The sequence below is a fragment of the Monomorium pharaonis genome, chromosome 7 (assembly GCF_013373865.1).
Source record: "Monomorium pharaonis isolate MP-MQ-018 chromosome 7, ASM1337386v2, whole genome shotgun sequence".
NCBI classification, from domain to species: Eukaryota; Metazoa; Arthropoda; class Insecta; order Hymenoptera; family Formicidae; genus Monomorium; species Monomorium pharaonis.
This window is the reverse complement of record NC_050473.1, coordinates 16,061,997-16,089,647: the sequence shown is the minus strand read 5'-3', so window position 1 is coordinate 16,089,647 and position 27,651 is coordinate 16,061,997. Positions and strand designations below refer to the sequence as shown.

The 27,651-nt window shown below is 39.7% G+C and overlaps 1 protein-coding gene and 1 long non-coding RNA gene across 4 annotated transcripts in view; one reads left to right on the top strand and one right to left on the bottom strand.

Moving 5' to 3' along the window:
• LOC105834722 (hemicentin-2) overlaps nt 1-27,036 on the top strand; it is a 118,391-nt gene extending 91,355 nt beyond the window's left edge. For all 3 annotated transcript variants that reach the window (XM_028194917.2, XM_036289271.1, XM_012677398.3), the window contains 8 exons: nt 3,152-3,303; nt 6,774-7,049; nt 7,359-7,518; nt 10,168-10,493; nt 12,134-12,500; nt 22,692-22,940; nt 24,350-24,630; nt 25,741-27,036. In XM_028194917.2, coding sequence (XP_028050718.1) covers nt 3,152-3,303; nt 6,774-7,049; nt 7,359-7,518; nt 10,168-10,493; nt 12,134-12,500; nt 22,692-22,940; nt 24,350-24,630; nt 25,741-25,884 — 1,955 coding nt within the window. In that variant the 3' untranslated portion in view covers nt 25,885-27,036. The remainder of the gene's footprint in view (nt 1-3,151; nt 3,304-6,773; nt 7,050-7,358; nt 7,519-10,167; nt 10,494-12,133; nt 12,501-22,691; nt 22,941-24,349; nt 24,631-25,740) is intronic.
• LOC118646421 lies at nt 11,347-27,430 on the bottom strand. Its single transcript, XR_004963972.1, has 3 exons — nt 27,420-27,430; nt 17,043-17,045; nt 11,347-12,160 (listed from the first exon to the last, which is right to left on the bottom strand). It is a non-coding gene; the product is annotated as an uncharacterized LOC118646421 (long non-coding RNA).
• Nucleotides 27,431-27,651: the final 221 nt, after the last annotated feature.

Sequence of the window (27,651 nt, the reverse complement as noted above, 5' to 3'; positions counted from 1 at the left end):
GTGGTCCGGAGTGTCTGTGCCGTGGCATGCAAATGCGCTTTGTTCATAAATTTTTTGCGAGGGTGAAAGAAACAGCGGGCGCGCGTTCCGCGCAGCGCCCGGCAATTCGTGCCGTCGGTTAAGAATTAAAGTCGGCATCAATGTGATAAACGGCTCGCTATATACTTCGCCAATTGCAATTGCGCTAATTCGTGTCCGGCCGCGCGTACATCGCACGCATGCATACGAAGCACGCACCTTCGCGCCCGCGACGTTTATTCGTGCGCGGTCATGCGGTTCGGAAACTATTCGCTTGATAATAATTAATAATCCGGTCCCTCCGGCGCGCGTTGAGCCGCGGCGCGTTTCCATAACGCGCGGGACATCATCGTCATTCATCAGGGCAGCTATCTCGACCTCCGTTCCCCGATAAGACTGGGAGATTTCTACTCGGGCCAATGCGCTTTTCGTCGGCTTTCTCGGGCATTGATTTCGGTCGCCGTGCCGCGCCGCGCTTTCCGACGGAGCAGGTGGCTCCGTTCAACCGCCTGGAAATAAATGGGAAGGTGCGAAGAGCGCCTGGGTTTGATAAGTGCCCTCCGGCCAGGGGCGTCGACTCGTAGGGAATTATTCGAACAAACGATAACGCCACGGTAAACACGCGTGAAACCATTAAGGCCCGGCCCGTAGCGGGCGTTAATTCACGGACGTTTGTTCGCCGGCATACGCAAATGGCATCGCGCCGCTGCAGCGGTTCGATAATGCGCTTGAGTAAAACTTGATGAATGCGTATTATGATTAACGATAAAACCGGGGGGAATACTACGCAAGTGCGAGGAAAGAACGACGCGCGTACTCTGTCTCGTATATTAGCGTTGTAAAGTTGATTGCCCATGCTAAATTTTAGTATAACATTTCATCGGACGTAAGGATATAATATATGCGAACTTCAAGATTTCTTTTATTGGCTTGAGGATGTTCCCATTCGGGATATTCTTTTATTGAACGTATCCCTTTCGTCCTGAATTTTCGTGTGAAAAGTTAACAAGCCGCTTCAGGAAAACACTAAAGCCAAGCGCGCGAACACGATATCTAACACGACTGATAGAGTGGAGCAATTTGTCAAAGCTGTCGGCGATCACTGAATTACGAACGACAATGGAACCGCAATGTCGAAGGGTTGATTCCACGGATATCGTAGCAGGAATCAGACATCGCTACTCGTCCAAGCAATTGCACGCCGCCCGGCTTTGCGTGCTTTTGTTCTAATTGAACGTCGAAAATAGATACAATCCTTTCTCCTCGCTCCTCGGGCCTCGGGTGAGGCGCGATCACGATCGACGTACACGCGATGCCCGGCGCATCGAGTGATGCTCTCCCGTCGATACAATCTGTGCTATCGCTATCGTCGGTCTCTCATACGTATTTCAGACCCACCTTGCGCAAAACTAAGCTACTCTCGAAACGTAATCGCGCTCTCGACATGTTTTAATTGAAACCTAATCTTCTGCCGGAACGTCTACTTAAAGTAGATTGCATCAATTCTTTGTTGTACTTTCAGCAAAGCGAGTTTTTTACTAGATTTCGTATAGTTGCTATTAACGATATTAAATTGATTAAATGGATGCCTAATCATCGGATAAGTGGCCGCGAAAATTGATTACACGAATAAAAAGTTTATGTAAGTGCGAATCTAGGGTCATCAAATTTATTCGTAGACAGGAACGCGAGTGCGTATGTGTATCAGGACAGGAAGGTACAGAGCGAAACGGAGGAACCAATTTCAGAGAAGTGGCTACCAACTAATGGCAATTAGGGGTTGTGTGAGTGGTTGGTCCTGGCGACGAATAAGCTTGCGTTAGAATTTACGAGGACGACCATGTGACACCAACGTTATATTACGAATTGGCTAATTCGATCGCTTTTGGTCGATATGAATATCAGTTGATATGAATATCAAATATTCGCTACTAACGGGTATGGTAAAATGTGAATATATTAAGCTATATGTAGGCTTGTAATCACTCTAAATTCAAAGCGGTTTTGTAATTGTAGAATTAGATCTCTTTGTTGATAAATATGATACAATCATACCTGTTAGGTTTTTGATATTTGGATAAAAAGCAAATTTATGTACAAAGAAAAAGTATTTAATTTCAGATTTAGTACTCAATAGCGAAAATCTTTAAAATTTATTCATCAATTTTTAAAATTTTCTTAAAATTTTATTTTATTGAGATAAAGGATAAAACATATGAAAATGATAGGATGACAAGAACGACTTATTGCCTTAGATAATAACACTTGTTCTTTTGAAAATTTTACGAAATGATCGTACGTGAACTTTTTTCTGGAAATCATCTTTCTCTCTCATGGATTCCAGAATTAAATAATAAAAATATATCGCGGCACCATGTAAAAAGAAAAATTTTAATCGCGATTTTTTAACGGTTTACATTGTTTTTTGTTATAATTCCTTTTGTTGCCGCGAAGCATCCTCATTCAATTTGCCAGGCGACGAAATTTCGGAGTAACTTTACAAATACGTTTTCTAGCTTCTCCCCTCCCTCTAGAATTAGATAGTCTGGTTTTGTCGTTATTTCGACCGTTTAATCTTATTCCCAGATTTTTCCTGGTACAAAACTGAGCACAACCGCTTTTGTAGTAACAGGAAGCCGTTTTCACGATTCCACTCGGTAGACTTTGAAACACAACTTTGAAACAGTAGCGATCTGAATAAAGTTGATTAAATTAAGATTCGCCATAGCAAAAACTTGACTATGCATATATAGACGATGCTTAACAATATAATTTTATTTTTTATATCTTTTCAACGTGCATCTTTTGTAAATGACACGACAAAGAGGGAAAAATGAAAATTACAAATACAATAGAATCTTTCATACTGTAACATACATACGTATGTACACTACATTGTATATGTGCAAGCATCTGTCTTTTTAAATGACACAACACATCTACAAATAATAAATGTGTACGACTGCATTGCATGAAAATTGCATTTTGTTTTATGTCGAAAAATAGGCTTTTCTACTTATTAAATTGGAGCATCTCTTTTTTTTTCGTAAATAAAACAGCCTGAAAAATAAAACGTTCTGTAGTATACCGTAATTACAGGGAAACAACTACATTTTTTTTTTCATTGTTGCAGTTAAACCGTTGGTAGTCCAAATCCTGACGAAGGAAACGAGAGTTTCAGCTGAGAAAAATTACAACGTGGAATGTCGCTCAAGCGGTTCACGGCCAGACGCGGTGATTACTTGGTGGAAAGCAAATAAGCCAATCCTTGAGAAGTCTGAGACCGTAAGTTTGTTATACATTACATGTAAATTTTATGTTATTAAAATAAACGTATGTTGTACAGCGAAACGAAAATAGACATTATTCTAAAGAAGGCTATGTCATTTAAATACGGAAGAAAGAGTAAACATTCTTGGCTACTTAATAAAAAGTTCCTCTCTCGGGCTCTTTATTTGAGGATGTTAAATGCCGACACTTAGTCCGTAACTTTCTGATGACGAAAGTAAATTTATAATGCTCTTGTTATAAAATGATGTGAAAATTGAGCGTGACTGAATTGAAGTATTAGACTTTGCGGTATCAATTTTTTCCCACTTTACTTTGTAGATATTTCAAACGTGAACTTAATTCTTATTTCAGAATTAGGTTACTTTAATATAATGTGAAATTGTCTGTTTGGTACACCAAATTTGCTAAAAGATATTTTAATCGGATTTTTTAACATTACATCGGTAACTGCAGATATTACTAAGAATTCAGATAATATAATTTTGCAAACACTTTTCGGAATTAAATTCCAATATTGGAGTCGATAAAATTGCTCATGCATTCTACGAAAAAGCGTAGTTGATCCACGATTCGTCTCCCGAGTACTTTAATTCAGGAAAGTTGCGTTGAGCGTGTTTTTATGTTGTCTCTCCTGTCGCGACGTTGGCCGGATACGAACATTCGAGTTCTGAAAACGGTTAGCGGAAAGCATCTCTGAAGTGCGCCGCACAATTCGGGGGAAAATTCTTGAAATCGACGTCCCGTAACTTGCCGCAGTTTACGACGATTCGCCCAAAAGTTAGGACGATGCAGTTATTTCGTTTTTCTTGCGGGTGACTTTTCGCGCGCGGCTCCCCTTTTCCGTCTCTTTTTCGTCCGTTCATCCCGTCGCCTCGATTCCCGACACACCCCGAGACACTCTCCTTCCACAGTGACAGAGAGAGCACAGAAGTTCGCGAACGAGATCCAGTGGATCTTCGCTTGATAAACTTTCGAAACTTAACTTTCTTTCCTTATTTTCAACATAGATGCTCATGTCCATCGCCTATGGCACGAAATGTTTCAGTAATGTCTGAGAACGCTAAATTTTTAAAACGTCTCCGCGAATATAACTGTCCTCCTTACTTTAAGATTCTACGAACTCATGTTATGTGTGTCATGAGCCTGGTTTTTTTTTTCACATAAAAATGTACCGCACGTCGATCGATTCAATAAATAAAGGTCGTGTCGTTTTTGTCAGTTCTTCCGAATTAATGTACTATCGCAGGCAGTTATTTAACAATTGGAATAGCAAATATGAAGCAGTCATTGGTGTCTTTGTAATCATTAAATGATATAGTGTCTATAGCGCATATTCATGATGTTGCAATATTCAAGATAATTATGCATAGATATTAAAGCGACATGCAAACCGATCGATATTATAGCTGCGGTTGGTTAACAATAATGAAGCAATAAATGATAATTTCGCCATTCACATACATTGTTATAAATAAAACAACATAATATAACGTAATTGATCCTAATAACATGAGTTTTCGTAGTGAAATACAATTTTACCTTGCATCAAAATTCTTAATAACTTAATAGCTTAATATAAAATTACATATTATTTTATTCAAAATCTGCACAGATCATAGAATATACATTAAGATAAAGTTTGAAATTTTTATCATTTCTATTATATTTTATTATATTGCGTAGTAATACATAAAAGTCTATTAAACAAGCTACGCTGATGAAGAGTATTCAGCATTTTCATGTGTCAGAATTTCACAGTGACTATGGTAACAGAGCGACATTACCATTTTATGCTTATACCATATGTTTTTATTGCGCCATTATTTCATGATGATCTGCTCGCGAAAATGTTTGAAGCACTCGCGACGACCATTATCGCATACACGATAACATCGGGATATTTCAAAAAGTTGTATTATGAATTTTTTCATACTATTACGTAGATAACTACATTTGTTCATCGTGAGGTTTTTTTCAGTTCGTTACAAATTGAAAACGCTGAACAAATTTTTATGTGGGAAAATTTCTCTCGTTCCTACACACAATGGCGACAGAGATGTAAAGGAGACTGCATTTTTTTAATTTTTGGACCTTACAATTCTGTCGTAAAATCGCAAAGAAATAAGCCGTATATCTATTCTCATAGATTAATTCTTAATCATTAATTTTTCAAATCATTAATTTTTCAAATTATTTTTGCTGTATTCCGCTCGTATTTCAGAATCATGGATTCGTTATTTTTTTGCACGGCAACATGAGAAAATGATCGAGAACCATCAGATTAAATAGTTCGTTGATTTTATTTGCGCAAGCTCGATTAAGCTAAACGTTTTTCCATATATACGTGAGAATGAGTTTACATCCTCTTAGAAATCGTGGCATAAAAACACTATGCTGGTAACGTTCGGTCGACGTTGCGACCGTAACGTCAGCTCGCGTACAACCTACCTGTACGATATATCGATGCCCGTGTGTTGGACTGTCCGGAGGGTTTTATCGGGAAATTCGATCGCGTCGCACCGAGGCGCACGGAAAGTACAACGCAGCGAAGCTTACAAAAAAAAAAAAATTGCATGCGAGATAGGAAAACGAGAGACGGAGAGCGAGCTATCCGGGAGGATAGATCAGCAGAAGTGCATAAGAGAGTGAGGGACAGCGACGCACCACATTCATCCTGACGAACCATTACTTCCATTCATCGTATTCGCGATACTGATGCGGATACGTGGCTTTTCCGATATATATGCCCGATGGCACTATCATTAAAATGACATCGTGAAAGGGACGCAGGAGGGACACGCGGACCGTGATGGAGAGAGGAAGCGTCAGCGATGTGACCCGCACCCGCTCCGACCTCCATTTCCCGTCGTTGCTCTAAGCATCATAAATCTTAAAAAAACCGTTAATCCCCGGCGCTCTTTTATTTCGGCATCACTTCGGCCTAACAGCTTCCAACGATGTTAAATTAATATTAGCAGCAAACGCGTGACGCCCCATGAAAAATGGAATGGCGCTTTCGACGCGGGAAATGAGAAATGTGCGAATCGTGTAAAGATAGCGGAGTTCGTTAATGGGCTGATTAGTTTATTCGATCGATAGCCCAGTCCACTTTTCAATCTGAATATCGTAAAAGTTATATATCTCAATTAATTCCGCAAAGTGGATACGTTATGAATACAACGCAAATTTTCCGAATTTCCACCGGGAATTAAAATCTCTTTCGCGGAAATCCTGGCATTTTTCCTTCAAAGTTCCGTGTTACAACGCTATGTAAAACAATGCTCGATTTTCAAATCAATACGTAGAATCGTTATGTCGAAACATTTGATTTCTAAATCAACTGCGTCGGTTTGCAATGCTGTGAAAATCGATACCGAAATCCAATTCATATTTTTCGGTTTCGCGTGTCACAGTTACGCAGTGGAGCATCCGATATCGAAATCAATGTGCATATTTAATTACAGTACCCGATCGAGAACAATCAGAGTTTGAGCATCCTCAGATTCACGCCAACTATAGAGGACGACGGTAAATATTTGACATGCCGCGCGGAAAATCCTGCTATACCAGACAGCGCGCTGGAGGACAAGTGGCGGCTTGACGTACAATACCAACCGGTGGTCAGCTTAAGGATGGGCGAAACGCTGAATCCGGATGACATCAAAGAGGGTGACGACGTGTACTTTGAGTGTATAGTGCGAGCAAATCCGAAGGTGTACAAGCTCGCCTGGTTCAAAGATGTAAGTATTCACGTACAACAACTCGCGTGTCCATCACGATATCCGCGCGCAAAGAAACGTTTCACGGTGTATTTGCGTTTTACTCTACACCCGCACCGATTCGTTTCCCGCGCCGCTTTATGCAAATGTAATTCGTTCTCCATTAGATAACTTGCGTGTGTACTGCTTCACGCGTTCTTTATTGCAGTACGGTTTCCATTTGTTAGTGCGCGAGCATTCAAATTACATTATAATTGCAATTAAGGAACACGGGCTTGTATAATTAAATTCAGATTCTATTGCAACGGACAATTTGTACGTGGGTTTCAGGGCAAAGAGTTGAAAAATAGTCCTACAGCGGGTGTAGTCCTGAGCGATCACTCTCTGGTCCTCCAAGGATTGACTCGTTACTCCGCCGGCGATTACACCTGTCTTGCCGCGAACAGCGAGGGAAAGACGGCCAGTAATCCAGTGTCCCTCCAGATAATGTGTAAGTGGAAGGCGTAATTAACAAGTTCTCCGTATAATTAATAGTCAAATTATCCCGAGCGAAAATTGGCCCGGGCAAAATACCGTAATAGCATTGGAGCGTATGTCGTTCATAAACGGTGTCGGTTCCCAAATTTCCTTCTCGCTGCTACGAGCCGTCGATAATTACTTAATCGATGGTAAGCAACTTCGCGGTGTGCACGAGGGCAAGTACAGCGGAGCGTTTGTCGAACGCATGAGAAACGAACCCCGACGTTTAAGTCGGGGACGAGACGGGAGGATCGAGGATGATAGGTGAGGACGGGGGAGGGGGAAACGGGGAGCACGGTAGATAGGGTGTATAGTTTTCTGTGAAACACGGAACGCGGGTTATTCTATTAGAATGGTCGGTGCCCCTGGTGCCAGCCTGGCGTATCTGCATCTTGTAAATGACCTAAGAGGGAAGGAAGGACTGCGTTGCATATTCAATGTATGTAAAGCGTAGCTGAATATTCATGTGTGGGTGAACGCAGGCTGGCAATGTGCTAAGCTAGGCCGGAGCAGGCGTACGGCGGGGTATACGTAACTGAAGGAGATCGCGAATCCGTCCCGATGTTCCAAACCACCCCTGCGAGCCGGCGACGTCGATCTTTTGCATTCGCATGGGACTTGGAACAATCCGTGATCACGTCAGGATATATTATCGCGAGTGACGAGCCGCGTCATGTCAGGCAGAAGCTTTCCCCTTGCGTTCATCTTATTCAAACCCTTTATTTCTTATTATCTCTTTCAGAACGTAACATAGCATGCACTCGTATCAACAATACGTGATTGAATGCATAAAAATACAAAAAATTATTATAGTTTTATTTTAATGTATTAAAATGTATATAAACGACACTTAATTTGAACGGGAGTGTTTAAGAAAAAATATAAGTCTTCTTACAATATTATTTTATACGAGTATATAAGAGGTAATAAGATCTACAGATTCAACTCCAAACAACTTCAACTGTTTGCAATGCAAATCGTATAAGTACAGAAAGCTTCCCGGTCAACACACATTTGATTCACAAATTTAGAAGTTTGCTAACATCTATTGTTATACATGTGTGTTGAAGTGTATTCAAATCTTGATAACTTTGAATCTAATAAGACTTAGAAATTAAAATGTACATACATGCTCTCTATTAACGGCAGCAAGATTCTATCGCAAGATGTAAACCTCTATTATAATTATATAGATTTATTAAAATTTATGAATTATAAGAATTTTTTTATTCTCGAAACTTGATAGATTTTTTTGCGTTGATACAATTTTCAACGATATAACTTATATCTGAACCTTCTTATTTTGATCGTAGGAATAATAGATAGATGAGCATTGATTGCTGGTTACTGAATAGTTAACAAACACACGTAATTCGACTTCCACTTCCAAACATTCATTATGAAACACTTAATCCGTTTTCGTTGGAATCGAGAAGAGAGAAAGACATATTTATTAAATGTTTTACGTGTAAACGAAACATTGACCCAACAATTCGTCTGATTATTCATGAAAAATTGTTAAGACGTTCAAGTTTTGTGTATATATGTGTAACTTTTCTTAAAAAAAAAAAACATTTCAAATATACCTGCGTCAAATACATAAAATGGTTTCTCACGTTTCCTTAAATTGTTCAAGTTATAGAACGATAAAATAACAAATTTCCATAAAAATATTATTTTTACGAATGGAAGGTAAATCACATAAAGAAAATAAACGACCCGATCACACGTTTGGTTTATTAAAAAAACAAGACACACACACACACACACACACAGTTTCTATCGTGTTCAAGAAAGTATCTTGTGGCATTTCGCGAAGTGATTTTCACTTCGAAATACGTCGCATTAAACGAAGAGATCTATCTGATTTCTCTACTACTGTCTCTTATCAGCAATCCGCAAACTTCGAGGACGTTATTCCAAAGCATCTAAGTAAGATATCATCCTTTAGTAAATAGACTGCTCCGCTGGTATATGTCGATATGTACGTACTGTAACGCACAGCATCTCTCTAACTTCTCATCTTGGCAATTAATTTAGTATCGCATAGACTGTATCAAATTGCAAGCAGACAGTCTCTCTCTATCCGTGATTCCTAGCCTTCGGTCGTAAATCATCACTCTCGCCGTGTGGGACTTCCGGATGTCATGGCCTATCGCAAATACCGGTGTCAAGGGAATTTCCTATTAGACTATCGATCGACAGCGCAACCGGCTGAACGATGTCGAGCTGCTTCTTCTTCCGTTTGACACTCGCGGATCTCTCCCGGAATATTAAGCGCGCGCGAGCACCAATGCGATAGTGCAACGAAACAGAGCGTCGAATATCCATTTAAATCGCCGTTAGCATTATTCTACGACAAGAATGGAATGCTGATTGATTTACGATTATATGCACGGAGTGCAACCCGGGGAAACATAAATTAATCAGAATAGCTTTTTATGCTTATCATCGGACAATGAAATTTCTCGGGGTAGAAGAACGTCGACTTGCATACACTTTGTTATACATTAATCTTGACAAGCGGGCCATAAATCACCCTGTACTTCAAACTTTACGCTACCCCATCGTTGTTCGCAGAAAGGCGACCGTTGGTAAAGTACGACGACTTTGTTTGCAGATGCGCCGGTGTGCAAGGAAGGCAAGAGCGAAGTGGTAGTTGGCGCTTTGAAACAGGAGACCGTGTCGTTAGTGTGTTCCGTAGAGAGCCATCCGGCGCCATTGACTTTCCATTGGACATTCAATAATTCCGGCGAGCTCGTCGAGGTTCCACACTCGCGTTACTCTCAAGTATCGGCGTCGGGCGTACAAGACAGTCAGAAAGAGTACGAGCAGTTTCGCGGGTTCAGACTGAACTACACACCAGCCTCGGAAATGGATTACGGTACAGTAGCATGCTGGGCGAGCAACCAGGTTGGCAGGCAACGAACACCTTGCCTTTTTCAGGCAAGTACTTTTCCGCCTGTACCTTTTCGCTTCTTTATGTTTCGACGACTTACGCTTTTCAATGTGTGATTCAGAATTTCGAGCTTTTAGCTTAACGCGCGCGCGAATATACCGAAATACATATGTGTGTATAAATATTATCTTTTATTAAAATATACAAGGTAAACATCTTTTACGTGCATTGTCATAATAGATTCATTGTCAATTTAAAATTTATTTTATTTTAAATGTAAATTAAAAACAAGAAGTTTTTCGTGAAATAAACTTGATGAAATAAATAAATGATAAAGTCGTATTTTTAAGTATATTTTTAATAATAGACTTTAATCGAAGTTTAAATTGGAATTTACAAAGGTGTATGTTAAAAGTATCCGAATTGTGATGTAAATATTGACTATATTTTTAGTAATTCTACTAAGAAGGGTCTATTCTCAAATTCATTGAATAATTTATTACAATAAAATAATAATTTATTAAAATGTGATACGCGCGCGCGCGGTAATTCAATGTATTATTCTATATTGAAACTTTTGCGGTAAACATAAAATTATTATTAAACTGAGTATTGTATGTGTATATGCGCGTGTGCATGCTTTCAAAATTTATTAGAGTATGTGATATCAACTAATTGGAAATATAATATATCAACATAATTAAAAATAGACATGTTTTGGTAAAAAAAGGGAACCATACATTTACATCATTGTGAATATTATCTTGTACACGCACACACACACACACACACAGTTTATAAATTATTTTTAATATCGAAGTTTTTGTCAGATATATCCTAAAGCATATTCTCGGTTAATATTTTTTTACATAATCTTTTTATTTCCAGAAATTTTTTTAATTTTATGTGCGAGAATTATATAAATCATGTTGTGGATTGTGTGTGACTTGTAATGATGTTAGCTTGAAACACGCTATAAAAAGAAATTCTGTAACTTTGAAAAATCTCACGTGAAACGATGTGTTATCATTAATCGTAATGCAGGACTTTATCTCCATCTGATGTCGTGAGATTTTCTCGATTGATGGAGTTGAAACACGGCGCTCTTTCGATCATTACGCCGGCCGCGATTCTTAGTCGTATCGATACATTCGATCTAAAAACGGTTAAATCCGCATATACTGCATGCCTCAAATATTTCAGTATTTACACGACGTGCGTCATGTTGCTAGCTATTTCCTTCATAAATTTCATGCATTGTATACTCCGGCATCACTATGCTCCATACATTTTCATTTTGATCGATCGACGGCATCTACAAAGAATGCGGGAGGGGGTTGCCTTCTTTGACGATACAAACTGTGCTCGTATTTGACATGCATATGAGCCTTCGAACGTGTGTAAAGTCGTTTACTGCCGCTGCTGGGAAGATCGATCGCGCTTCCTCTATTGTGAAAACTGCACGATATAGAAGAATGCACGATGTAAACATAGCGGTTAAACTATATTGTTAAACTATGCAGTTGTGTTGTGTGGTAGCAGTATTAAGAATATACTACCCGCTCGATCTAAGGTTTTTATTTTTCGGGGCGAGAAATCGAAAACTGCACATCACTTGTAATGCAATAGAAAGCGTATTGGTCGACTAGTACAAATATACTTTATCTCCGGTCTCTACTTGTTTCAGGTTATAGCCGCAGGTCGCCCGTACGCTCTTCACAATTGCAGTGCCACGGAGATGTCAGCTCCTCTGGATATGGAGGAGCTTGGCACGAAGTCGGGAACCGGGCTGATAGTCCGGTGCCTGGAGGGCTACGATGGAGGTCTTCCGATATACAGCTATCAGCTGGAAGTCGTGTCCGACGAGGACGGAGGTCCGATTCTCCTAAATAAAACCGTGCCAGCGGGTCCGAACGGGCCGACTTTCGAAGTCGCGGGACTAACGACGGGAAGAAGCTATCGACTTTTTCTCTATGCAATTAATGCGAAAGGAAGAAGCGAGCCTGCCATACTCGAACCGGTGACCCTAAAGGGTGTCGCTATGTACACAACTGGTGAGTACATTCAATTTCTCAAGAATACTTACGTATCGACGAGGCAACCTCGAAAGTCAAATTTTGAATATTGACGTTTCATTCTCTTTTTGTGTTTGTCGGTACGTAACAGAACTTAAAATGTCTCATTTAAAATAAAGCGATATTATCTTTTAATTTTATCTTTTAATAAATATTAATCCAGAAGAAAATAGAGAGATATAAAACTAGCTTTAGCTCAGAAGCTTTGCAGTGAAGACAACCTCTAAAACTCCGTTTGAAATTTTGATAATTGTATAAATGTAATTATTTTTCCCAAGAATATCGGAGCTCATTCCGAGTTTAAAGGAAGCTACGAGAAGTTTCCTCGTTAGCGGAGATGATTATTCTCGTATTACGTATAAGTAGGGAAGGAGAATGATCTTAAGTCTAAAACGTCTCCGAGCAGAGTCGTAAACGAATCATAAGCACAATTTGGTTGACTTATAAAGTTACTGGATGAAGAAACCTGTAGTGATGTAAATTTGTGCTACAACGTCATACAAAGTTCTTTACGATACGCTCTACATTATATTTAAATTTCTTATATTATGCAAAGTACGGTCGCGTTATATCCTTTGCGCGCGAGAGAAAGAGACTTATGGCTCGTTAATTGTTCCGCTCTCACATTGCGCGGAACGGATAGGACTTCGAAGTACCCTTGCAAATGAAATATTCGCATTGCATACGAAGTGGAGTTTTCGCTAACTGTTGGGAATAAAAAAGAGTGATTGCATTGTATTCATCAGCCGGCGACCAAACCAGTTTCCTTTCTCGACTTCCTGCATTTACGCGCCGATCGTCGGTTGCCGCAGCAATAACAATTGCGCTACATTTTTCCTCGTCGGGTCTTGTTGGAAACCAAGCGGAGCGGACGTGCTCTCTGAAAAATGACGCGGCCGAACCGGAAAAAAAAAAAACGCCGAATTTCGCCTCTGACGGTCCATTAGCGTGCGTTCGGATGCGTGGTGCGGTCACGGCGTGCGCGGATAGCGCCTATTATACTCGGTGATAGGCGTCGCAAGGACGGCGGATATGATCGCAATTTCACAAATACTGCGAGCGGACGCGTCAGTATTGCAATTAGTCGGTTAACCGATCCCTGCGTAGTCTCCTCGCTGTTCTCTACGACAGGCTCACACTGTGGTCGGCGATGTTGTGAGAAACGGGAGGCGGACGGGCGGTCTACCATCCGGATGGAGGTGGAAGCGACTACCGCCAGTAGGAGAGTTTGTAATGCTGAACGCAGCACAACGCAACCGCAGGTATCGGGCTCTGCGGACCTTGCAATTAACAAAACAGATTACTCTCAATCAACGAACACCTATACCCGCTTCGGTGCACGGGACGTGACAATTTCACTGGCTTTCTGCGACTCCCCATGCGATTCCGTGGGGAAATAGCAAACAGCGTCCTGCGTTGATTTCAGTTGTGGTCAGTTAGCTTCTTCCCTTGGTCTAATCATAAATTGGAAGAACTCGAATTAATGAGGGGGAAAAAGAGAAGAAATTTGTTGTATCAGAGCGAGGTACGCGTCACGCTGTCAAGATATTGATTTTTAATATCGCGGAAACTTCTTACGATTTTCGCGCGTAAAAAGATATTGCATGACAAAAACTAAGCGGCAGTTTTGCTTTTCCATCAAATTTTTACCAATTAATTAGTAAATTCATAATAATTCAAAGATATTTTCTATGCAATCTTGCATTATTATTAAATCATATTTGAGAAATCTCTCGATAAAAATCTGAAAATCTCCTATTCGATCGAGGGAAACTGAAATTAAAGAATATGTGTCAAAAAGTTTAACATACATATTTATCCACTGATAAATTTATTTATCAAACGGAATACTCATTCGCGTAGTCAGTAAATCCTTTCCACTTTCACGTAACTGCAAAGGGGAAACGTTCCTTGACGTCTCGGCACATTTTCCGGTAATATTGGTGGCGTTAAACCATGTTGCAAACTTGAAAGGCATCAAACTCAAAGAACTTATCGTCCGAGCGTCTGTTCGTGCTGTCGCTCGTCGACACGAAAAAGCCAAAACGCGAGAACGTAATCGTCGGGTTGATCGATGTGCTGCAGACTGCATTACATACCAAAAATTGCTAGAAGGTTGGCGTGCTCGAATTTAGCTGCGGCGAACGGAAGCTACCTTCCGCCGCCGTAATACGCAAGAGTAAAAGGTTGCTACTTGGGTTCTTGTTTCGGCAAATACTTCCCAGCCGGACCAACAAATCCAACAAGCTTGCTCGCGTAAGCGGAACCAATGCACGAACGATCGGGAAGCATATAACATTTGCACAAGCGCATCCCCGGCTGACGGGGATCTCGATCGTTCCTTTTCCATTCTGAGCAATGCTCGATTATAATGGACTCTATCCGTGCGGCTCCGGCAACGTAGTAGAAAGTCATTGGTAACATACGGTCGCGGGTCAACATGGGGTTAATTCAGTTTACCACCGATTTTCAACGCCACCAACCACGTAGTCCCGCCGTCCCACATTCTCATGTTTTCCTCCGCGCTCTCTCCCCGTCATCATCCTTCACCGCCGGGTCCAACCCTCCCGACTCACTCTCTCCTTCCTTCCTTCCTTCCTTCTTCGCTAATTCCGACACGCCTGACTTTGCACTCTGGTTCCCTGTGTGCGAGGGTGGCGAGGTGCAAATATTGATTTGACGACCGTAACCTCGCGGCGCTGATTTACCCGAATGGCGGCCTGTCTACGAACCATCGAAGCCAATTTGTGGGCTCTTTGTATTGTCCCCGTCTAGCATTGTCCTATAAAGAGCCGCAGGGGGCCGTTAGCGACAGAAGGCATTGTGCCAGCTTTTGTGCTGCGTTTTTAACATCTGCGTCTGTTTATTCTGATCCTCGAAATCAATGTCCTGCATTATTCCTTCGTTTCAATCAATCGACATACATATTGATCTCAATATGTAAAATATAAATTTTTTTAAAATAAAATGTCTTTTATTCGATTTATCGATATAAAAACAAAACATTTTAAAGTTTCATCCGAGAAAAATAGATATATTACCGCATAATTTATATCTTGTACGCAGAGAATGGAGATGGAATCTTCACTTTACACTTCTCGCTTATCATGTTCCGAAATAAATACTTCCCTTTTCCTTCATTCCAACAAACCGTTGCGGTTCGCACAGAGATCTTCTACCGAAATGTTTTTGCGTATCTCACCGGTACCTCCTGTGAGGAACAAGAAGTGGCCGCGAATGAACGAGACGCTAGTCGGTAACGATACCGACATGCTGAGAAGAAGATATGATTCAAGTCGAGAAGTTCCTCTCTCGCCACAGCGCGAGAACGAGAAAAACGGTAACTCGGCGCGGCACGCCACGATGGCACAAGAAAACGAGCACGAGGGATAAAAGCGGTGAGGCAAGTCGGTGTGGCTAGAACAAGAACAAAATTGTGTAACAGCCATTCCCCTATTCCGTAATCGCACATTGAACGAATACCAGCTGATCCATTAGTAAAATTAAGCGGATGACGAATATCTCTCTCCTTCCGGATGTAATGGTAGCGTATCCTCAACTTGTCGACTCCCCCCGGTTCTACGAAATAAAAAATAACAAGGTAGAGAAGAAGAGAGATATCTCTTTTCTTTTGCCACTATCTTCAGACGCGGATGCGCTAACGTAGCTACGGGAGAGGAGGCAGCGACGAAAAGGTGGAGGAAAAACAGAAGAGACAGAAATGCGATACCGAGGAGGGTAAGGATACTCTTGGGTTGCTAGGGGCGATCCAAATATTCTTGTTGGAAACTCCATTCGCATATAAGTCGCGTAACTCTCCGAAAAGGATTACTAGGATTTTAGGATTAATTCTGAAAGTTTCGTATCACGCGAAATATGCGATAAACATCGCGATACAAATTTATGCGGGCTGTTATTACGGATATTAAAGAAGTTAAGCGCGCCCCTCGTTTATATTCGACACCAGGATTCTGAAATGTAGACATTCGAGAGGAAAATGAAAACACAATTATCCGAATAAAGGGATAAGTCCCACGACATCCAAGTTTTTCGTTAACGAGAAAAAGGGGAACGTTCTCGGAAACCTGAATTCTTTTCGAGGATCAATCGCTTCCCTAGCTCAAGGTTCTCAAGGTCTTCCGAGAGTTTTGGCATTCTCACGTGCGGTAGAGTTGGTTGTTTAGCCTCGGGGGCTGCCACGTGGACGGTTTCAGAATGCAATTCTTTCGAAATTGGTTTCGGGTTTCCACGGGATTGCTTCGATCTGGGACGAATTACTTTACCCGCTTCGAAAAGCGGCTTCACTCGTGTCCCGCCCCTCCCCGCTTTGGCCTTTCACTCCTGGAAAATTTTCACCATGGAAACCGCATCCAAAACTCTGTTTACGCGACGAGTATTTCTCCGCCGGGTGCAACCTGATTTTCCCATGATCTCGCTCGTCTTGCTTCGTTCTCGATGGTTCTCGGTGTCGTCGCATAAGAGGACAATGAGGAGGAAAAGAGAAGAAAGAGCTGGCGACACGCGCTGGTACTTGGGATCAAAGCGATTCGATTTATCGTGCTACGATTGACATTGTTTTCATAAAACGCGCAACAGGCCGTACATCTTCGCGAAGGATACGAGATCCACCGACAAGATAAACGGGAACGTCAATATTAACTCTTTCCCCGCGCCCTACAGCGAAGCCGAAATACGTCGATGCTTATGCAGCGGGATTCCTGGCGGGTGATATTTCACAACGCTGCTAGCAAGTTGTTTCCGCGACACCGCGAGCGTGTTCAAAATTTGACAGCGTGTGTAATATATTTTACGATGCAGCTATGCGTTTTTGCGAATATCTTTGGGACATTTTCAATTTCGGTTAAATCAAGCGCCAAAAATTGCATTTTCCCCTTTGTTACAAACATAATGTCGAATACAAAAATACGTTCGTTAATTACACGCCTCAATTAAAAACATCTGTCAATTGTAACAACAGAATTGCGCGGTTATAATGACCAAATTAGTTGAATGCAATTCTATTAAATAACAAAATAGATAAGGAACGCAGTAAAATATAGGCTACAAACAAGTTCACAAGTTGTTTAACTTTTTCTTGTTATATTAGCCGGCATTGTAGCGGCATTTCAAAAATTTCGTTTCACCCTGCTGTAACACTCAGAGAGAATTTTAAGTGGGGTACCATTCACCTTTGGAAAAGAGGAGAGACAGTTCCCTTGTAGCGTCAGATGTCAGCTAATAATACCTGGATTCAAAGCGCTGCGCGAGAGAGTTTGCTTTCCCTGGCAGTCCGCTGACAGATTTTTTTGAATGACCAGTAGCACCGTTGCTTAACACGGGCCTGCATAACAACGTCAAGTGGCTCAAAGAATTCCTACTTGACGCGTTCCCGGCGTCGCCGAGTTCCTCTCTGCCTTATTTACGCAGGTAAGACAAAGTGCATAGTCAACACGCCGCGCGGCAAAAGAGAGGCTTGAGTGCATTAAAATCCTGTTTAAGGCAAACAATTGCGCGCGCAAGAGGCGCACACGCGCGTATTTCCCTCTCCCTTTTATCCTTCAACCGTGATACGAGTCGTTATAATAATTATTCAAGTCTCACATGGAAGCGAACCAATATTTTTCATAAAGTTTCTATATACTCCCCCTTACGTTACATCCTTGCGTTTTTTATTAACAACTTTCTTTTCTCGTCGTGTCGACGACAGTTGTATTTTATCCGAATATTTCGCTATTGTGCAACAGCGTCGATTTTTTTTTCTTATTCAAAAAAAGCCAAAGTTATTGTTTTATAATTTGCCGTGTGAAGGTACAAAATATAATTCGTGCGACACCGACCGTCGTTATTCCCTTCGTCGTTGCAATTATGTCCGCTTTTAGAATTTTCCGCCGCGATCGGGCAACTGTACCTTGGCAGATGCATCGGCGCAGAGCCTTGCAATTTCACACTGGAAAAAGTTTAATTACTCCTGGTGCCGAGGACATATCCTGGTGTAAACACACTGTCTGCGCGTTGGTTGTACAAGCGAGAGACAGCTCTGCTCTCGACTAAATTCTTTCATGAAGAGAGGGCAGCAAAGCCGAGACGTAATGTTCGCATTCACTTGGTCGCCGGATGTCGTTCCGCTTACTCTCTCTCTCTCTCTCTACCTTCCTCCTCCCGCCTACGTTTCTTTTTTTAATTTTACTCTCAGTTCGCGAGGCGGAGTTTAAATTGGTCCGCTTTCCGCCGGCAATCAAAGTCTAATCAAACTTTAACGAGTATCACGAATGCTCCCTGGATACCCGTCAAGCTGAGAATTCCAACTATCTCTGTCTTCCACAGGACTGCGGATAACACCGGATTTACGGCTCTTTTAAAAATTTCAAACGGTGCCGATGATGGCCGATCAAGGAGCGACACATTCAGATTACACAAGCCGCTTTTTCTTGCTAGTGTTTCTTGTACACCTGTAAAACTGTATGAGGAGTCCCTGGCATTGATTTGCGCGCACCTTATCAATCAATTCATTTCGATCAATGGCCTGGTGACTTTCTCTTTCTCCTGGCTCTCTAATCCATTCCGAATTTCTATCGCATATTAATAAAGATAAAAAGATATCAGGCCACTCAGATTTTACGACTGACAGCTCTACGACAGCAGGCAGCAATCTATCAATTTCTTATTAACAAACTTCGGTCGTTATGCCCGCGGGATGAAATTTTATGTATTTAATACCATGCGTCTTAAACGTCTTTTTTCAGCGAATTCTTAAGAAGCGCCTCTCTTAGGTGCATATCCTCTCGCTCAATAATATTTGCATAATGGACTTTCGCAGAGAATTTATTCACTTGCAATTTACGCAAGCACGCGATGCTTTTGATGAATACACTGTCAGAACTAAATTTCAGACACGCATTTATTTATTTATTTATTTATACAACAGTTAAAATCTCAATTCGAAATGTATTAATGTCACGTGTAACTGACCGCTCCATTTAAATATATTTGTTATTTTTAATGTATAGCGATAAAAAATGGAATATGATAAGTTGCAAATTGTAAATGAATTAAATTCAATTGTATAAAAAGAAATATTCAAAATGTTAATACTGAGAAAAGGATTACTGTGTGTGCCTCTTTCTTTTTCTTTTTTAAATATGATTTTATATTACATGTTCGTGTAAAAATAAGATGTTTTAAAATCCTGACTAATAATAATCCTGGATTTTGCTGCTTCTTGTTGCAGTACGCAATTCATACGAAACGTTAACTAAGCGTAAGATACATAAAACAAAATTTCCTCAAACAGGAGCATTAATTTACCAAGCGGATGCATAATACATACACCATTTTCTTTATATATAATCATATAACGGTTATGAAGTTAACTTAAAAAACAAAGTGTTATTGAATATAATTTTCCACACAGGATATGCACACATCCGATATCCATATATATCACAAATTTGTGAGAAAAGATACTAAAATCACAAAGAAATTAAGTCGCTGTTCTGAAAAAAAGAGTTAAGTAATAGTAATTATCCTTTGATGAAATAATTTTAATTAAATATTTAGTTAATATAACCAAATATATGTACATAGTAATATTAAGTAATTATATTAATAGTAATCAAATGGTTATTAAATATTACTAAATATTTGACTGTATTAACTGAACATTTAGTTGAAATAGACCTTAACTTTATCTTTATGTCTAAAATATTTATCGGCCAAAGAATTAACTTACTAATATTGAAATTATTTCATCAAGACGGTAATAACTATCATCTAAACTTGATTATTATATATTGTTATATATTAAAATTCGAGAATGTCTGATATTTAAAATAATTAAAAAGAGGCTATAATTATTAATTGATAGAAACTGTTACGGTTTATTCTTATCGTTAAAGTATTTTATGTTATTGTACCGATTAGTGAATGCATATATGTACAAAAATATGTATATTAGAATAATTGCAAAAGAGAGAATATATTATGTCACCTTTAACCGCAAACAATAAAGTGAGAAAATAAGAAAGCTTGGAAGACTATAGCTTAAACATGTTATGGCCTAAGCTGGAAGCGATCTCGTTTACACCGTTTCATTTCTTTGAGATCCTGAATGGGCCGCGGTCTTCCAACGCTAAACGAGCTTCAAAAGGCGCATCACCGCCGTCTTTTCGTGTTTTTAACTCAGCTGTAAGCTCGTCGCTTCAGAAATTACCGCTCGTTTAAGCTTTAGTTACCGCGGGCGATGTAACGGCAAAATGCGGAACTTGTATTTGCAACGTCCGCCATTATTAAGAAGGCCGCTTAACAATGTTAAATAATAATGTTTTCATATATATCATGAATAATGAATAATACGCGCACTTTCTCTCTCTCTCTCTCTCTCTCTCTCTCTCTCTCTCTCTCTTTCTCTGATATTATCTCCTATTTATTATCAATTATTTTATAATTGTATTCTATTTTTTATTTTGTTGCTATATTGCATATCTATTCAAACAAATTGAAATGCAATGCACTCTCCATTAAAAGCATGGTATTTGCTTTTTGCAATGGTATTTAATACAGTGCAGTTTCAATGAAAAAAAATTTAAACGAAATGGCTGTGCGACATGTAAGGGAATATTAGGAAAGTCAACCGGACATAGTCTCCGATGCTGACGTTACATGAGGCAGTTTATATTTAGGGATGACGCAAACTGGCTCGTGATAACCTAGAGGAAGGATGGACTTGCGCGAACATCCTTGTAGAGAGGAATAGTTTTACGGGTGTATGCGCGCAGCAGAGTATACATTAATTGATGTAATTATATTCTCCTTGCGGCGAGATACGCTCGCTGCGTGCGCGTATGTGTGTACGTAGAAAACGGCGGGTCAGCAGGGCGTGGGTGTTCGTATATGTGCGACATATTGCGCCGATACGACAGAACATTTATATAGAGGGGTTGAACTGTAATTGAGTCCCGTAATAGACATACTTTCGTTAATTATTAGCGTGCTTATCAAGCTGGGGTTTGATATTGATGACGCTTACTTTCTTGACGATCAGCTATCGCGGCGAAAGGGTAAAGAGGGAGACAGAGAGGGGAAATATAAAGGGATGTTGTCTACATTCGCTTATTTAAATGAAATAATCAAATATAGACAGCTCTGTCTATTTAAAGGCAGTTTCATCTTAATTATATCGTTATTGAAATAATAATGAAATATTGGAATGCAGAGTTTATTAGTTGACAATAAACATTTTTATGTTGTATCCAGATTAGCTATACCACACGTTCTATTAATAAATATTGCAATTAGCAATCTAAATGTGCACATATTCCAAAAAGTGTATCTTTTTAGCATCTTGAAGATTCTGAAGACGTCTGCGAAAAAATGTTATCTTTTAATAAGACATTTAATTCAATTTATATTTAAGACATCTTTTAATAAAGACTTAGAGACGTCTTTTGACATACATGTTTAAGAAACTATCACAGTAGCAGGTATTTTCTGGCGCAACTCAAGCTCTAGCGATCATGCTACTTTGTGAGCGGCATTATGACAAAGAAGGTTTAGCTCTTGCAATCAGGCCACTTTCAAGTTAGCACTCTGCGATATATGTGTATCAAGGCGGTGCGCCCGTTCAATGATCCCTTTTCGATCTATCGCTGTACGTACTCTTTGTGCGGAACGGTGTCACGCGTCGGTAATAGGGAAACATTGAACCGGTTCCTTTCTAGTACCTTTGTTCACAAAGGGGAAGGGTTGGATGTGACGAAACGTAAAACAAGTCCGCCCGACAAAGTCATTTAGTAGCAGGAAAATGTGCGAAACGTTTACTGCAATCTCCGGAACGCGTTCACGAATTTGCAGTGACGATCGACGAATGGTGCGACACAATCTGCGTAGGTAATCGAAAAATACGTAGGACCAATCGCACCCCTTAACAGTATTGCCGTTTCTTTCTTTCCTTTCGTCGACACGACATCGAGACGCAAAAGAGCGAGCGACGAAGGAAAAGTTATAGCGCTTCCTGCTCTACGAATTGCGAAGTTCCATTCGGATAGAGCGTAGAATTGGGGAAAAGGGGAGGGGGGGGTGAGTTGCGTTACTAGCGAGGGAGTAGGAATCTCTCCCTCCGGAGAGATCGATAGAAGTTCCAGTTGATCGAGCATTTTGCATCGACTGTCGCAGGCAACACCGATGCATCGATGCTGAATCCGTTGTTGCTGGGCTTGGCAGCCATGGCGACCCTTTTGGCCCTGGCCGTTGCTGGAATCCTGGCGGCGCTCTACCGGAAGCACTCCACCGGCCGACCCGGAAGTCCAAAGCACGCTCCCATCGTATGCGAGCCGCCTAATGCAGGTGCAACCACCCCGGTGCACCCTCAGACCAAGCAGGCGGTCGATGACATCGATCCGGACATCATACCCAACGAGTATGGTGAGTTTATCAGCATTCCGATGGAAAAGGCACGATACTGCGCTTTGCGCGGATATCTATTGGCGACTCTTTTTTTTTTGTCGACGAAAAATTAGGTCGTCGCATATGCGTTGTCATTCAATTTTGTTAAACGTCGCGAGGCTTTGGTTTTTTAAATATACGCTATTACTAACTACATATAACAAATTTAATAAATTTGAATGCTGATTTTCAATTATAAGACGAAATATTAATTGCGCATTTTCCATTCAAAATGTAATTCAAAGTAAATGCTTTATTTCAATTGTATTCAATAAAGAGAATATTATTTATCTATTTTATTCTTTATAAGAATTAATCAATGCAAAACTAAATAATAAATGATAAATCTTAAGAAATTTTAAAGAGAGAGAATATAATCGACTATGATGATTTTTATATTAGGCTTTGGAAAAGATAGAGCAGTAACAATAGTTCTGATATTAAATCGAATTAAAATCGATTAAATTACTTTAAATTTGAAATGTAATATACATACATTATAATACAAACACATTTTCTCAATAAATTCTGATTATATAGAACTTTTATAAACTAAATCATGTATTTTGTAATTTTTATGTATATAATATATGTAATTAGATTATTAGCAGAATATAGAAATATTATATCGGTATTCAATAGTCAATATTTTATATAATTTACATTGACTTTATTTCTATATAATATATCAAATTTTCAACATGATACTAATAATAATTGAACCTTTTGTTTAATATAATTAATATTGTAATTGTATCAAAATTAGGAACTGTATACAATATTTTAAAAAGACATATTGCGAAAATATTCTTGAAAGAATGTATATTCAAAATTCATGTAAATATGAATACAATAAAATTTGATATCATTTTTGTCTCATCTGATATCATTTTCCAAATGTATAATAATAAACACGTAATGTTGGTTTTTGTATTTATAGTAAGCGAGTCCATGAAACAAACTTCTCATTTAAATTCATTTCAGCGCGATGTTACTTTTTCTATGAAAATACATTTCCATTTGCGATATTAATACGCGAACTACGTCGCAGCGGGCTGTGTGAATAATGATAATGTCGGGAAATGAAGTTGGATTGAAATATTTAAAAATCGAGAGATTTCTCGTAAATTTCGCCTTTCATAATGAAAGTTTCATCGATAGAACAGTGCGAATTCTTTCTCTTAGTGTAAATTCTACTTTTCAGTGGAAAGAAAATGAAAAGGAAAAACCGTTACGACGAACCAGTCGCAAAGGTTACGTTAGATTTTCGCACTTTTAACAAGAGGCAGAATACTTAAAAAAAAACTAACTGTTCGTGTCTCCTAATTTAATCGACTAAGCGGCTTAGATGTTCAGTTTCTGCATGGCTTCCGTATATCTATTCGCAGAAAGAAGACCCCTAACATATACCCCCGTCTACAAGACACCGCCACAACGAAGAAAGAAGGATCACGCCACCGATGAGGACGTCTCGCCAGAGAAAAGGCCGATCGTTCAGCACGGTTTGGATCTGCCCCCGGATCCGATGTTGACCGACTGCCTGCCAACGCCTACCATAAATTATCCGCAAAATCACGTACCTCAGCAAAGCGCTTACAATCATCCGCCCACGATGGCTGATTTCAAACAGATGGCGATGGACGCCTACAATCAGCGTAACAACCAAAACGTAAGTGATTAAATAATGAAATATTATCTCCTGTTCGTCATTTCTTGATGTTAATCCATAATTATCTCTAAAATTGGTTTCTTCATCGAAGAAAAAATCGAGCGAGAGCTATAATTCTCGCGAAGTAAAATGGAATTATATCAAATTCAGCAAGTAAACTCAATTTGATCGTAACATCACAATCTTTCACAGTGCTATAAGTAGCGTTTATTTAATATTCCAATAAAATTGTAAGATCAAGATCTTATAATTTTTGCACGTAAATTAGCGACCGAAAGGGATCAAGAGAATCAAAAGTAGATCAAATTACGTTCGAGTTGCATTTTTTATTTTACTGCATCTGATTCGATCTTCCCTTGAAATATTACGTCTAACTTCCGCAAAGCTAAATCAGAAAGGCTGTTTTAAATATTAGAAGCTCGAAGTGGAGTGATGGGAAGTTAGTCAAGAGGAGGAATCGGTTGCTTCAATATGCGGCAGTCTCCCACTTTAACTTTTCCGGTTTAGCAGGGTCTTGAGTTATCTGTGCTTTCGTAAGTTTAATTACGTCGAAGTTTTCTCGATAATTTGACGAGGCCAGTCCCGATGTACGTAACTCGTCTTCGTATTCGACTTCCGCTGTTCTTCATTAGCGATTGCTTTCTATATTTAGATGACTGAATGAATTGCATTGCATTAAAATAATACGAGAGAAGTAAACATCTGTCGATCGATAATTTATTAATCAATTTGTTAAATTACTAATTATAATGAAAGAGGCACGCAATATCCAAAATAATATTTACTATTACGTATTATATACAAAATTATTAACGGATAATGATATATGCAGCTTTATAAAATATATATTGTAAATCATTGGAGTATAATATATAGAAATGGTACAAAAGACAATGATATATGTAATTTGTTTCGTTAATTTGCTTGAAATCTTGTATTCTTTTTACACGACATCGACGAGAGGACTGAAAGATAGATATTAAAATTTGTTTACGAATACACACTTAACACCGTTTTCATTGAAGCAAACTTATCGCGTAACACACACGCGTCTCTTTTATTAATTAATGAAACAGTCTGATGGATATCGGACATGATTTCTGCTTTTAGGTATATTATAGCCTTCAGAGGACGAGCAAAGGGCTCTCGTCGATGCCACAGAGGCCCGTTTCATCGTCGATCTCCGCGCAAGGCAAATTCCATCAACCTGAAGTGGTGACACGCTCGAATCGGATACAGGAGAGCTGTATATAAGTTCGGAGGGTTTCCCTGCGGGATCAACCTCGTGAGCTTCTAAGACGCCGCCGGCGATTATATTTACACGTGTAAATGTAACGAGTACGGGCGGGAGAGCAGCGTTATGTAGAGATCCGTGGATTCCCGAGACGCGAGCGCGAGGTCTAACGTGGTATCTTCCCATAGTTGGTACACGAGTTTCGAACCACTCCGCGAAACACACTTAACGTTTACTGTACAAAACCGTAGAGAGGCTGATGGTGTGTTCCAGATCGTATTGATGGGAACGCGGTCTCTCCTCGAGATTACGCTACGCCGATGCCGATACGAGGACGGCGCTACATTTTCATATTATATAATTTTGCGGGGAAGACAAGGCGAAACGATATTAGCGAGTTAGAGAGAGAGAGAGAGAGAGATACCCGTGCATGTCCAAAAATATTTCTTTACTGCCATACTGAGGTATAAACGGTATATCGTAACGTACAAAGAGTCTAACCCCTAAAAGTAGTTAATGTCAATAACGAGGGAGATGAGGCTGGGTCAAAGCGAGCTGAGGAAAATTTTAACAGCGCTTTATATTTTATTCATACTTCCGGTCTCCAAGTCGCGTATAAAATGGCGTCTTTACATGGTGGACCTCAACATATTAATTCTTTTGGAACTTACTCTTACAACTTATCAAAACTTTTTTCAGATAGTTACTCTTACAGTGCAACTGTAAGGTAATACGATTGGGAAGATGATTCTCGATCAAAGCTCATTCTCCAGCCTTATCCCCTAAAATACTAACGATATTAATGTGATCGTATTCGAAGCTCATCACTGCTCATGTTTTTCGTACGCAAAATTTTTATAACAATAACTCAGACAGAAAATAAATTCATTAAAAAGACTTCGCCGAACACGAGAGAATCTCTTAAGGAGCGACGTCTTCGTTCCCGATCACTGACGCGGCACACGAACGTGGATTTTACTGTTTATATGGAACTAGTTTTTGTACAAAGATCTATTGTAAATAGACACGAGCCTGGCCGTAGAATTATAGTCACTAATGTCCGAATTTCATCCGTTACATGTTAAGTCGAGAGATGTCCGATCGCGTAAGATAAAACTCGATGGCATACGAATACGAATAAAGAGAATTACGTTTCATCTGTTTTACACAAACTAGCTCATTTTCTTGTCTTTCCTTCACTTGATCTTACCATATTCCTTTCCATTAAGACCAAAGAACGCACGGCACGAAATTCCTACGGTACGTGAGACGAATTTATTCGCGTAACGTACATGCTTGTGTTACGCTTCCATTATGCCTCGTACGCTCTATTTCGAACGTGAAAGAAATTTCTCTACGTTTGAACGTAACAACATGAGTGTACATGCTATACAACACTTGCTACTTAATATGGAACAACATTGCTCGATAAATATCTCGATTTCCTATTTGTATGTATTTAACGACGGAAATAAAATACGGTATCGATTAATTTGCCATGCTACTGAAAAAGTCGAGCTGTTTTCTATTAGCCACGCGAATGTTCACAAGCCACTTGATACCACTTTAAGAGAGTACGATCATAAAAATTATATAAGATATCATTTTATTTTATTTGCATTTTCATTTCTCAGGTAAGTACTCGTCACACACTTCTAATTCACCGACAGAGGGGCATGAGTAATTACTGAATATAGCAGCATTTAATAACGTCGGAAAATGCAAACATTCAAGTGCTAGTCTCGGTTTGCCGAGACGCGTCGACGTCGCAATATGGGGTAGAGGCG